The following is a 13,020-nucleotide window of genomic DNA, read 5'->3' as shown; positions in this document are numbered from 1 at the left end:
AAAAAAAAGTCTTTTGTCTTTGTGCTGCATTGCCACAGTCTTTTTAATCTCTGAGAGCCTTTCAAATGTGCCTGTGGGACCATGGTTAGATGTCTGGCATTAGGTAAGTGGTAATACAGGCCACTTTTAACTGACCTGAGACAGTGTTAAGTGTGAACGGAGCTGAGCAGTTTGAAGGCCACATAAATGATTATGTACACAATTTCTGGGTGTAATATAAGATATACTTCATCTTGTGATATTATTTTACATATACAAGTAAAGCATTGATCAATAAATGACAGGGACATTTGATCAGTTTAACTTTATTTCAATCAATTATTAAAACTAATTGTACAGTTAGTTTTTTTTTTAATCTGCCTTTCTTGTTCCTGTAGCCATAAATAAGAGGGAGCATTTTTTCTAAAAATAATAATAAAGTAAGAAGGTATAAATCCTGAGGGCTGATATTTGTTTATTTACTTGTGACCAGCACAAAAACTGGTGAAAATTCATGTTGGCATCGCGTAACATGCAGCTGAGATGCACATTGCTGCTCTGCAGCACATATTTAAGTGGTCCAAGGCGAAATAATGGTTGGACGTATTTAAATTTAAAGCCCCACATTTGTTCTCCGCATTTGGTCCATCCCCCGGAGCAAAGCGAGGTCACAAGCCGTAAAAGACCGTGAAATATAAACGGTTTATCAATGGGAGAACTGCAGACAGCCGCGCTCAGAATTCGTTCTTCCTCCGGGTCCATGCTGCTGCAGACGGGGACAAAGTTCAGCGCTGGCAACACGTATTTAGACAATTACGTGCACGTCACTTTATATCCTAAAATCAAAATAACAAATTTTCTCCCAAAATAAATCAATAAAATGTGTGCATGTCGGGGCTTTATGAATTAAATTGATTAAATCATCACCGGGATCCGGCAGGTGTCAATACTGTTGACGGAAAATGCGAAGAAGAAGACGAAAGATTGGGGTGAAGAAGAAGAACCACAAACAGTGGGCGTCCCTCAACGTGGACGTTTAACTCCGCCCATTAAACGTTTAACTCCGCCCACGTTGAGGCACGCCCCGGTCTGCAGGCTGCAGCCAGGGGCTTCTCCTCTAGTCTGTCTCAGGGCCTCAATCACACCCATCCACTCTCACATTCACACCTAGGGGCAATTTAGAGTCACCAATTCACCTATGAAGCATGTTTTTGGACGGTGGGAGGAAGCCGGAGTCCCCGGTGAAAACCCACGCATGCACGGGGAGAACATGCAAACTCCACACAGAAAGGTCCCAAATCCCCCAGCCGGGGCAGATTTGGTCATTCGTTCAAAATGTGACAAGATCCGTTTAAAAATGTGTAAGTTGATTTTTCTTTAACTTTACATAATTGATAAACATGGAACAACGTAGTGAAAATGGGACATTTTTTTATGTAAGTGATCATCTGAAAATGTAATAATAAAAAACTGTTTTCATAAACCAACAATTTTAATAATGCATGACAGTTTTAACACATTAAAAAATGATTTTGAAGAAATCACTAAAACTGGTTAAACGGCACAGAAGGAAAACAACTTTTTAACAGTCAAACTGTCTTGGACTCTGTTTGAATGAATGATCTTCTTTCCATCAACAGCTCTGCTGCACATGCACTAAACCCTCATCTGTTCCTAGTGTCTAGTTCAGGTTCTGGAGAAGAGAAGATGGTATCTTCACATTGACTGCAGTCAAATGAGCCGCCGTTCACATTTCTGTGGTCAAATCAGCATCACTGGATTTTTTGTGTGAGTTTCATCCAATACTTACGGTAGCAGGACTGAGAACGCTGGAAAATCTCCACCAGACTCCACGGAGCTTCTTGATGTGACCACGGAAATGTGAACGGCGGCTCATTTGACCGCAGTTGGAAAGGATTACTCAGTTTAAGTTCAGTCCACAAAGATCTTCACTTACTTGTCCGAGCTGACATCCAGCTCAAAATGAAACTGCTGTAGCAGCGGTGATGATTTACGCTAGCGAGACACAGAGCTAACATATTCAGACTGGGAGGGGACTGTGTGTGTTTGCTCCAAAAGCCACACCCCCTCAGAGAATATTTTTCAGGCTGAGGCTTCAGATCATCATGAAAAATTGCTTTGTAAGACATTTAAGTTGTGGGATTTTGGCTAAAAACTTTAAAAAAAAAAAAGAATTTCAAAATCATAATTAAAACACTACTGTGAACGTTTTTTTTTTTTTTTAATAAAATTGTCATGGGGGGCTTCAAGCTAAGTACCCCTTCCTTGTCTTTCCTTACTTTGAGTTGCTTAATGAGCAATGTTTTTAGCTGCTATGGGAGGAGGGAATGTTTATATCCCAAGGCCTGTTTTATATTTTTTGCTTGTTCTTTCATTGTTTTTCTAAAGCTTTTATTAATCTTCCTTTTTTTTTTCATTGTTTTTACTCAGTTTTTCTTTTATGGACTCAAACTCCTCCCAATGGACAGCCGTGGACTATAATGTAGGAAGGACTTTTAGGACTCTACCCCTGGACCAAATAAAGTGTTTTTCTCTTTCTCTTGAACAAGCCTGGTCTGTTTGCTCTGCTCCCGGCTGATCTGAACCGTGGTGGAGGAAGAGAGCAACCGACTAATTGCCCGCCTTAGCCCCACCACCCTTGTGACATACCACGGCTGGCCGCACTTAAGTACTTCTATTGGCTGAGGAACCAATTAATTTATCTACTTTTATATGCTTTTTATATATTTGGTCTTATCAAGTGCTTCTAATTTGTCTAATTATGCTTTTAATCTGTGTTTGTTTTTTTTTGTTGCCTGTGTGGGGAGCCCTGCACTTGTTCCAATGTAATTGAACTATTACAAATGGCGAATAAATTGAATGTGATTCTGACAACAGTTTTATGTAGCTCTGCAGATGTGATCAGAACAAACATTTCAGGGATGTAGAGGGAAGGAGGAGCGTACACAGAGGTGGGTGTTCTGTGGAGGAATAATGAGAGAGCACAGACAGACGTGAGATTAAGATCAGCAGAGCACAGAGCAACACCCGAGCCGATTCATAAAATGGGAACAAAAGTCATTTACTTCACTGTGAATGGGATACCAGAACAGGCGGAGTTCCCTGTCAACTGTCCAGATCAGGATGTCAAAGGTTAGAGTTGCATTCAACCCTCTATCAGTTTTATTTTATGTGACTATTTCCTTTTGAGATTATTTTTTTCTCGTTTTGCAGATTGTGTTTGAGAAATATGTCCTGTTGGTGTCTCTCTACTCGTTTGCTGTCATTATGCTATCTGTCATAAATTGAGTGTGATTGGCTGATGTCGAACAGGTGTCTGTTAGCCAAAAATGGAAAAAGGGTATTGACCGCTGTATTGGGAAATCAAGCAAAATAAGTCAAATCCATATCAGTTTTTGTAAGAACGGATTAATTGCAATGGTGGAAACAACAGCCTGTTTAGAGCGTCAAGCTAGGTCTATCTGACATCGCACATCGCAGCAGCGATAAGTGCTGGAATTAAAATGTACTAGTGGGAATTTGAACCAGAGCCTTCCAGCTATGAGGCAAGGGCATTAACCACTACACCACCATGCAGTCCTCACCATGAGACTCACTCCTGAATGTGTTGAATCATCCCCAACAGGAGAAACATTGTGACTTAGTTTTTTTAACCCTTCCGCTCTCCTTAGCTTGTTTACATTAAAAGTGGGGTCATCTGGACCCCACAAGACAGTGCGCTGAACTTTTTTTATCATTGATTTTTAAGTTTCACTAATGTCCATGGCAGACATAAAATCCTGTCCACCTTTGTCCACATTTGTCATGGAAGGAATCTCACATCAATATGTGGTTGGAGTCATCTGGACCCAAAGAGAGCGGAAGGGTTAAGGATGAAAGACAGTTTTCCTAAAACCATATTTTAGCATGTTGGAAGAAAACATTAGTCTCTGTGTTCTCCATACACACTAGACTTGTGCGGTATGAAGGTAATACCGTACACCATTAATGTCTATTAATAGACATGGTATCATTTTCAATACTCTCATTACAGATGTATTATAGGCATGTCTTTTTTCTAAAAAAAAAAAAAAAACATTAAATGAAATGAATTTAATACCTAACACTGATTGTACGTTCAGTGGCACTTACTGTGGTTTCAATTTTGACTTCTAAAAAGTATTTTAATAAGAAATAATCTGCTGGAGAGCATCCTCATCATGTGACATCAGCATGTTACAGCGTAGAGGTGAGACAGGCACATGAGCGAATGACAGGAAGAAAGATGGCAAGTCGTGCACCAGTGACTTGGAGTCTAAAAGAACACAACTTTTACAGTTTGTAAGAACTTTGGGTTCCAAGTAAATGAAGGAGACCCCCTTAATCCTGGTGAGGCCGTTTGTAAATCATGCATGAAAAAGGTGATTGCAACAAATAGAAACGCCTCTAATTTAGGGACGGATTTTCGACTAATAAATAATGCAATATAATCAGAAGAAAGCCATCGCAGCCCTCTGTCTCTGCCACAATTGGCAAAAGTTATTTTCCAGAGGCCCCCATGAGCACACATGACAAAATGTTGCATACACTTACGCTCACTGAAATTTTGCAAGCGCGCACGCATCAAAAGTCCAAGGAGACAGCTTTTAAACTTCTGCACAAGTTAATATATATATATATATATATATATATTAGAGCTGTCAGGCAATTAAAATTTTTAATCGCGATTAATCACATTTTATAGTTAATATGTGGCCTTTTTTTTTTTTTTTAGGAAAAAAATGTGTGCTTCGTGGAATTTAGCAGTTCTACATTAATTATGAAAACAAGAATGGCAAAATTAATAGTTTTCATCTAGTTTTCATTTCAAATACTTTATTTTGTAACATTGTATTGAGATAAACTTTCTTAACAATAAAAGGCTGTAACATAAAATGCCTAACAAAAGCCCAAGTCCAAGTGAAGGGCATTTTAAATTCAAAACTTCAATCAACGTTCAGTAAAATAAAATAAAAAACATCAAAAATAACATTTCCATAACACTTTCATGTTCATTTTTTGTCAGGACCAAATCTTTTCCTCCTCTGCTGAACTGCAGTAATAAATGAAATAGAGATTTATCATTTCCAATGAACTTTTGTTTTTTAAAACATTAAAGACTGAGAAAAGCGGGATACACTGTGGATAGTTTGACAGTCTGTTACTGCCGCCGCGTTCTCTGGCTGCAGCTCGATGCAGCGACGTGTCCAGCGGAGCTCACGGAGGATCACGCTTAAACCTCCAGAACTTTGGGGTATTTTGAATATTTTCGCGCGGTGAAAGAGGGACGGGCCACACACTCAAAGCTGAGATTTATCTTTTCATCTACAAATAACTGGCGTTGTTTAAACTCCATTTAAAACGTCCCCCAGTGTGCTTGCTGTTCAGAACGTCGGGGGTCCGCAGCTCTCGGGACGCGGCGCCGGACGCGAGCCGGTACCACCAGACGTGGTACTGGACACGAACTGGAGCCGGGTTAGGGTGCAGGAGCTCTCCGCGTCCTGGTGCCGGGCCGGTTCTAGCTAGCAGCTCAGTGGTTGGAGACCCGCCCGTGATCTAGTGAGAGCAGCTGGTGAGTTAGAGGGCGATGAGATACGCCCGTGCGCGGTATGGAAAGGCACGTATGAGGAAATCTGCGATTAATGCGTCAAAAGAATTGTCGGCGTAATGTGCATGTCAAATTAACGCGTAATTAACGCGACAAATCTGACAGCCCTAATATATATATGTATGTATGCAGGCAATAGTCTTTGGGAAAGGCTGTTCAGAAGATTAAAAATGAATTTACTTGCAGCTACATCAACTGACCACTGAAAGAACTCAATGGACTATGGCAGTAGAGAGCATTGTAGTGCAGCTCCACCAATCACCAAAGTACTCAATAGAGTCCCTTTTTAGTTATCTATTCTCGGTAGTGACCGCTATGCACCAGAAGGTTGATATTCAATCTTGGAAAATGATTAAACAACTTATTTGACTTTAATCTTTCAAACTTTTTTGGCAGATCTTTTTCGATCCGCAGCAGAGGCAGGGCCCCATGACATTCTGAAACTTTACAGCCCCAAAGGCAGCATCATCAATATATCCACAAGTCTGGAGCCCAACAGCCCCACCAGCTGCTACAGACTGGAAGTTGTGGCCACAGACTGCAGCAATGAGCCATTAGGTCCCCCTCATTTTTGGTCTTTTGGAATCACAATGTTTGAATTTTTGAGGACAGTAGACTTTTCACAGTCTCTCTTTTGTTGTTTCAGGGGTCAAAATGGCTGGGGGACTTGACCTTTCATCAATAGAAAAAAGGTTGGAAGGTTTGAGATTAAAGAGGAAATAGGGCAAAATGTATGTTTTAAAATATAGAACTTATAATAATGCGAACATTGTGAAAATTTACTCCAAAACATTTACATCAGAAATTTGAGTAATTTTTAGGAAATTTGAGCAACACAAAAAAGGTCTCGTGCTCGGACAATCCTTGTATCAAACAATGCATTCCTTTTTTGTGCAATCCCAGACTGCAATGCTTGGAGAGGAAAATCCTAATCTTTGATGGCAAGACCCCTTCAGTGGTGTTTGAAATGAAGAAACAGGTGGACTCTTTTCGGGAGAAGCTGGAGGTACGTGAGGAAACTGAATGTGTTGCTATACATGAGTTTTTCTCTTTACGAGGAGAATTCCAGTTAAAGATGGTTCAGTCCAAGTTTAAGTTTCACACAGAGGTCTGCTATACAACTGTATTTCAATTTAGGTCTCCAGTTTATTCTTTTCCCTTACCCTGTGCCACCTCAAAAACTGATCAAATTTGCACACAGCTAGTGTCTGGTGAAAACAAATTTTAGACATATTGAAACTTCTTCTTTTGCTTCTTTTATATACTGCTCACAAAAATTAAAGGAGCACTTTAAAGAAACACATTAGATACGTCAGATCTCAATATGAAGTTGGATATCTATACAAATATTGACAGGACAGTGTCTTAGGAACAAAAGGATGCCAAGTCTTTTAATGGAAATAAAAGTTTTCAGCCTACAGAGGCTCAATTGTGTAGACACCATAAAATCAGAGTGAAATGAAGATGTGGCAGGCTAGTCCATTTTTTCCAAAACTTCATTTCTGCAACTCAAAATGATTTTCAGTATCTTGTGTGGCCCCCACCAGCTTGTATGCATGCTTGACAACGTGGCGGCATGCTCCTAATGAGACGACGGATGGTGTCTTGTGGCATTTCCTCCCAGATCTGTGTGAGGGCATCCCTGAGCTGTTGTACAGTCTGAGGAACAACCTGGCGGCGTCTAATGGACCCAAACATAATGTCCCAGAGATGTTCTATTGGGTTTAAGTCAGGGGATGGTGAAGGCCATTCAATTGTTTCAATTCCTTCATCCTCCAGGTACTGCCTGCATACTCTTGCCACATGAGGCCGGGCATTGTCGTGCATTAGGAGGAAACCAGGACCTACTGCACCAGCGAAGGGTCTGACAATGGGTTCAAGGATTTCATCTGGATACCTTATGGCAGTCAGAGCACCATTTCCTAGGCAGTAGGGGTCTCTGCGTCCCTCCATGGATATGCCTCCCCAGACCATCACTGACCCACCACCAAACCTGTCATGTTGAACCACGTTGCAGGCAGCATAACGTTCTCCTTGTCTTCTCCAGACTCTTTCACGTCTATCACAGGTGCTCAGGGTGAACCTGCTCTAGTCTGTGAAAAGTACAGGGCCCCAGTGGCGGACTTGCCAATTCTGATGTTCTTGAGCAAATGCCAGTGGAGCTCCACGGTGCTGGGCAGTGAGCACAGGGCCCACTACAGGACGTCGGGTCCTCAGGCCACCTTCTTGAAGTCTGTTCCTGATTTTTTGGGTATGACATTCACACCAGTGGCCTTCTGGATGTGATTCTGTAGGGCACGAGCAGTGCTCAGCCTGTTCCGCCTTGCACAAAGGAGCAGGTATGGGTCCTGCTGAGGGGTTGAGGACCTTCTACGGCCCTGTCTAGCTCTCCCAGAATAACCACCAATCTCCTGAAATCTCCTCCATGTTCTGGAGATTGTGCTGGGAGACACATTAAACCTTCTTGCTGCAGCACGTGTGGATGTGCCATCCTGGAGAAGTTGGACAACCTGTGCAACTTCTGTAGGGTTAAGGAATCTCCTCATACTGCCAGTAGAGATAATTATCAAGCCAAAATCAGCACGAGTGGAAAACCAGCCAAAAAAGATCAAGAGGGAGAAACTTGAAATGAGCTCCACATGTAACACCAGTCCTGTTTTGAGGGTTTTCTAATTGTTGCCACTGAAGTGCACCTGTTGTTAATTCATGAACACCAATACAGCTGAAATTGATTAACGAGGCCCTCAGTTGCTTAACCAACCAGAAAATTATCAGACAGGTTTAATTCAATTCATGACAGGCCCAATAAAAGAAGTGTTGCTTTAATTTTTGTGAGCAGTGTACTTGATAGTCTTCTTTTCCTTCCAAATAGGAGATACTAAGAATTCTATGAATTCACCAGAACTTCCAAAACACAGACAAATAGAAGTGATTCAACAGTTGAGATCTCTGTTGCTGCTTAAAAAAAAAAAAAAGAACCTACACCAGTGGTCCCCAACCTTTTTGTGGCTGCAGACTGGTCAACCCATGAGGATTTCACCACGGCCCGGGGGTGGTGGTGTGTGTGTGTGGGGGGGATGGGGTTAAGAACTAGTTTATTTTACCATTATAAGATCATCTCATTTCAAAAAGTCTTAAATACATGAACAAAATGTAACCAACAAATCAATTATTGATGCTCAAAAGAAACAAATCTGAATACTTTGAAGCTCCATGCAAAAGCTTCAGGTGAAACATTTTGGGAGGAAGACTTTGATCATGACTTTGATCGCCCTTCTACCTGAACGCGCTTACTTGCATGCCCCGTGAAGGTCCCCTTTTCTCCTCCACTACCCACCCCCACCCCGCTCTCTGCGCACTACTCCTCTTTTTTTCCTGGAAGTACTTGCATTAATCAATCGCATGTTCACAACTTCTCTGAAATGAGCATCTGTATGGATGAGCTCGTTTCAGCATTTCTGCAGTCGTTCTAAAGATTAGATTCATTCACGAAAGTAACAAATACGGTGTGTGGGAATTACCTGTTCCTCCGTCTGTTCTGCCCCTCGTTTATTTTTCACAAGATTCACATGCAACTTCTCTCGTGTTAAACGCTGCCAGACTGCTTTTAGCGCTCAAGCTAATTGAGAGAATCCCATCGATTTTCAAAATAAAAGATTTCCTTCTCAAAATAAAAAAGGAAAAAAACAACAGTTTAATTTATTAGTTCTTCTGCGGCCTGGTGGCAAGAGGTCCCCCAGTGATTGGGGACCACCGACCTAAACCACAATACTGTGGTTATTACCATATAAGATGTCCACTACATGCTACAGCACTTGTAGGTATTCGTAAAGAAAATGCTCTGCTACATAGTGTTTGATAGTGTTTCTAAAGATCCATGCAGTGTTTTCAAGAATACTTCTAAAAATATAATTGACGGATGGGCACTTTGATCACTTTAAACACATAGATTCATGGTTGCAGAATATTTCTACCTAAACTTACAGTGAATATTTCATAACGTCTTCAAATTTTTTTAAAATATCATCAATTATTTTGACAGAGCCCCTTGTACTTTTCAAAATCGCTTCAGTAAGCATAGCCAGACTTAGTCCATATTTAAAAAGCTCTGAATTATAAGGCACACTGTCGCTTTTTTGAAATGAGGCTTTCAAGTGGACCTTAGAGTGCAGAAAATAGGGTAATCATTGACCACCAGTCATGCTGATATCAGGCCACTAAAAGACCAAAAGTAACCCATTTGTCTCTCCCTTCTAAAATTCCTAACTCCACTCCATTACTATGAAAATTGATTTTTTGATGTAATTCCTGACCATGACCTTAATTGGCAATAAGGATATGTAGTAGTACAAGGAAATTTAATGATTGTGTTTCTACTGTCAAGAATGTTGAACATTTAAGCTGGCTGGGGCTGTTCAAAGATCTTTCGGAGGGAACTCACAAGCCATCGCCATTCTACCACAAGAGAACTCTCCAAAAAACGAGGGAGGAATGTGAGCGTGTACGGGAGAAGTTTCTACAAATGAGGTATGCTATCAAGCTAATGTCAATGCCAACAATTGTATTAGCTGTATTTAGTTCTGGTGTCTTTGATTAACTCTGCAGCTCTCTGGAAGTCTCAGAAGATGTGCGGCATTACTTGAAGACTCCCACATTTGATAACTGGTAAATTTCAATTTGAAATATGGTAGCAAGGTTTAGTGCTAACTGTAACCTTTAAGATTTCTGTGTTTAACATGTAAAAAACTTGAGAGTTTGGGCAAAAACCTTGTTGCACTTATTTTAGTTACCAGTCTGTTAAATTAGGAAAGTGGTGAGTGCAATTTTGTTTAGCATTTTTGTTGAGTGAAAACACATTACAGGTTTTTCGTTAATAAAAAAAAACGGGATTGACTTGGTTACGGTTACATAGAAAAACCATACTTTTCAGTTTATAATAAAAGATGTATATTAAAAAACATTGCTTCTGCTCAGTGACAGACAAACCTGCTGCTGGTAATACTTAGAAAGCAAGAGAGTCATGTCTTTGTACATAACATTTGTTTACCACAAAAAATCTATATTGGTAAAATATTAACTTGTATTTTATTCTTTTGGTGAGAGTCTCATGTTTTTCTTTAAGGAAGAACAGAGTTAGTCACATTTTTAAAGAACAAGATTTTCTTTCCTTTTCTGCTCCATTTAGAGATTAACCATCTGCCTGATTTTAAACCTGTTTTCATTCTCTTTTATTCTTAAGATCATCCACCTACCTCTAATCATGGCTGAATACGCACCTGTTTCAAGTGCTGAGATTTTGAGGGGGTGGCTGAGCTAACATCAGCTTTGAAGACAGTGGCCCTTTTCATTTGATCATTGCCTTCATTTAAATATGAATAGAATGAATGAATATGAATCTGCACAAAGCTTATATTTTGAATAAATGGCTTCAAAGGAAGCACAGGTTTGAAGTGCACAGGGAATATGTGCTCACTGGATCTCTGTTGTCATTTTAATTGTTGTGCATCTATTAAAACAGAGGTGTGATCAAGGTGGACAAACGTTTGACTGTGTTAACCAGAGAGCAAGAAGAGAAAGCCACGTTACATGACAAACATAACAAAAACTTTCTTGAAAATCTTGGGGGGAAAGGCTTTACTTTCCATCAATTTAACAATTGAACTTAATATTGAAGGTACCTTAGTGCTATTTTAGAACTTATGTCCTGTGGTGCACACCACTATGACCCAATTCGAATTCTTCTCTTCTCCCTTCCCCTTAGCTTCAGGTCAGAACTCTGTGCAGGTTAATCCAGGTCATCCACACCAGACTCTGTCCTCCATGTCTTCATGGACCTTGCTTTGTGCTCTGGTCCACAGTCATGTTGGAGGAAGGGCCGCTGCAAACTGTTCCTACAAGGTTGGGAGCATGGAATTGTCCAAAATGTTTTGGTATCCTGAAACATTCAGAGTTCCTTTCACTGGAGCTAAGGGGCAAAGCCCAACTCCTGAAAAACAAAAAGTAAATCAATAAATAGTGAATCCTCTCCTGTCATGGTTCTTGAGACGTTGGAGAGCTGCAGCTCCTCACAGAGATCTTATAACCATCTGGATCTTTTAGCTCTTTCGGTCATTTTGTTGCTTCATTTAACTTATCAATAACTATAAACTCATGCAAAAAATGAATAACTAATGTAAAAAAAAAAAAAATTGTATTTGTAAGTGTAAAATATGTTGTTATTATGTCATGTCCGCCCCGCCTCTCACCTTAGTGGACCTGACTGTTGGGTGGAGCAATCAAGCTTGATGAGAGACACCTGGTCCTGTCTCTTCTTAAGATCTCTCCTGTTGGCTCCTCGTTGTCTCAGCTTCTCCGCTCAGAGATTACATCCAGCCGCCTCGTCTGCTCAGCGCCGTTCCTCGACGAACTTCCTTGCCCAGTCTCAGCCTCGTCCTGTCACAAGCCTGGACCTCTCTCCAGCAATCTGGAGTATTTCTTCTCGCCTGAGGCCTCTCATCTTCCCTGCTCGTCTCAGCTCTTCGGCTCCTCTCATCTCTGCCTCTTCCTGCCTCCTCGCACTGTCCTGCGCTGCGGTGACGTCATCTCCCAAAGAACCTGCGCCACCTGCTGGCTTGGAGGAGCTCCTACACTATTCCCCATAAATCCCATAGACTGTTTCCCGGTGAAAATAAACTCATTCTTCTCACTCATGGTCTGCTCCTTTTGGCTGTCCTAAAACATCATCCTGACACATCGTTCCAGCCATGACAGACCCAAAAGCGGATCAGGAGTGGAGGACGTGAGTGGAGTCATCGATATACAGCTATGAAACCCGACACGGTGAATTGTCATCAGGTGTGGAGGAGATCACCAGGAGACTAGACAAAATGACAATCGCACCAAGAGCGCCCCTTGCTGTTCTCAGGACCTACTGCACCAGCGTAGGGTCTGATAATGGGTTCAAGGATTTCATCTGGATACCTTATGGCAGTCAGAGCACCATTTCCTAGGCAGTAGAGGTCTGTGCGTCCCTCCATGGATATGCCTCCCCAGACCATCACTGACCCACCACCAAACCTGTCATGTTGAACCACGTTGCAGGCAGCATAACGTTCTCCTTGTCTTCTCCAGACTCTTTCACGTCTATCACAAGTGCTCGGGGTGAATTACCACAGGCACCACTGTCACTTTCACCTTCCAAGCTTTCTCCAGTTCCTCACTGAGTCCCTGGTATTTCTCCAGTTTCTTCTTGATGTTACCATTGCTTGGTACTGACACATCCACCACAACGGCTTTCCTCTGTTCTGTCCTTCTTGATATCAGCCACTTCAGTTACTGTCCGGTGGTACATCTACGGAAGAGGATTAGGGCCACTGAAAAAAAAAAAAAGCCCATGAAAAATTCTGACTTTTAAA

At 41.3% G+C, this 13,020-nt stretch overlaps 1 protein-coding gene across 7 annotated transcripts in view; it reads left to right on the top strand.

The window, feature by feature from the left end:
- LOC112138129 (EKC/KEOPS complex subunit TP53RK) overlaps positions 1–13,020 on the top strand; it is a 50,528-nt gene that overhangs the window by 19,891 nt on the left and 17,617 nt on the right. For 6 of the 7 annotated variants that reach the window (XM_036210720.1, XM_036210721.1, XM_036210724.1 and 3 more), the window contains exons 2-6: positions 6,023–6,184; positions 6,273–6,318; positions 6,530–6,632; positions 10,011–10,153; positions 10,232–10,291. In XM_036210720.1, coding sequence (XP_036066613.1) covers positions 6,023–6,184; positions 6,273–6,318; positions 6,530–6,632; positions 10,011–10,153; positions 10,232–10,291 — 514 coding nt within the window. Of the gene's footprint in view, positions 1–1,862; positions 3,133–6,022; positions 6,185–6,272; positions 6,319–6,529; positions 6,633–10,010; positions 10,154–10,231; positions 10,292–13,020 lie in introns of those variants that run through there. The other variant, XM_024260697.2, reaches the window with a different exon arrangement.

Source organism: Oryzias melastigma, unplaced genomic scaffold (genome assembly GCF_002922805.2).
Source record: "Oryzias melastigma strain HK-1 unplaced genomic scaffold, ASM292280v2 sc00204, whole genome shotgun sequence".
NCBI lineage: Eukaryota > Metazoa > Chordata > Actinopteri > Beloniformes > Adrianichthyidae > Oryzias > Oryzias melastigma.
The sequence above is the reverse complement of the archived record's forward strand: the minus strand, read 5'-3'. Positions and strand labels throughout refer to the sequence as shown.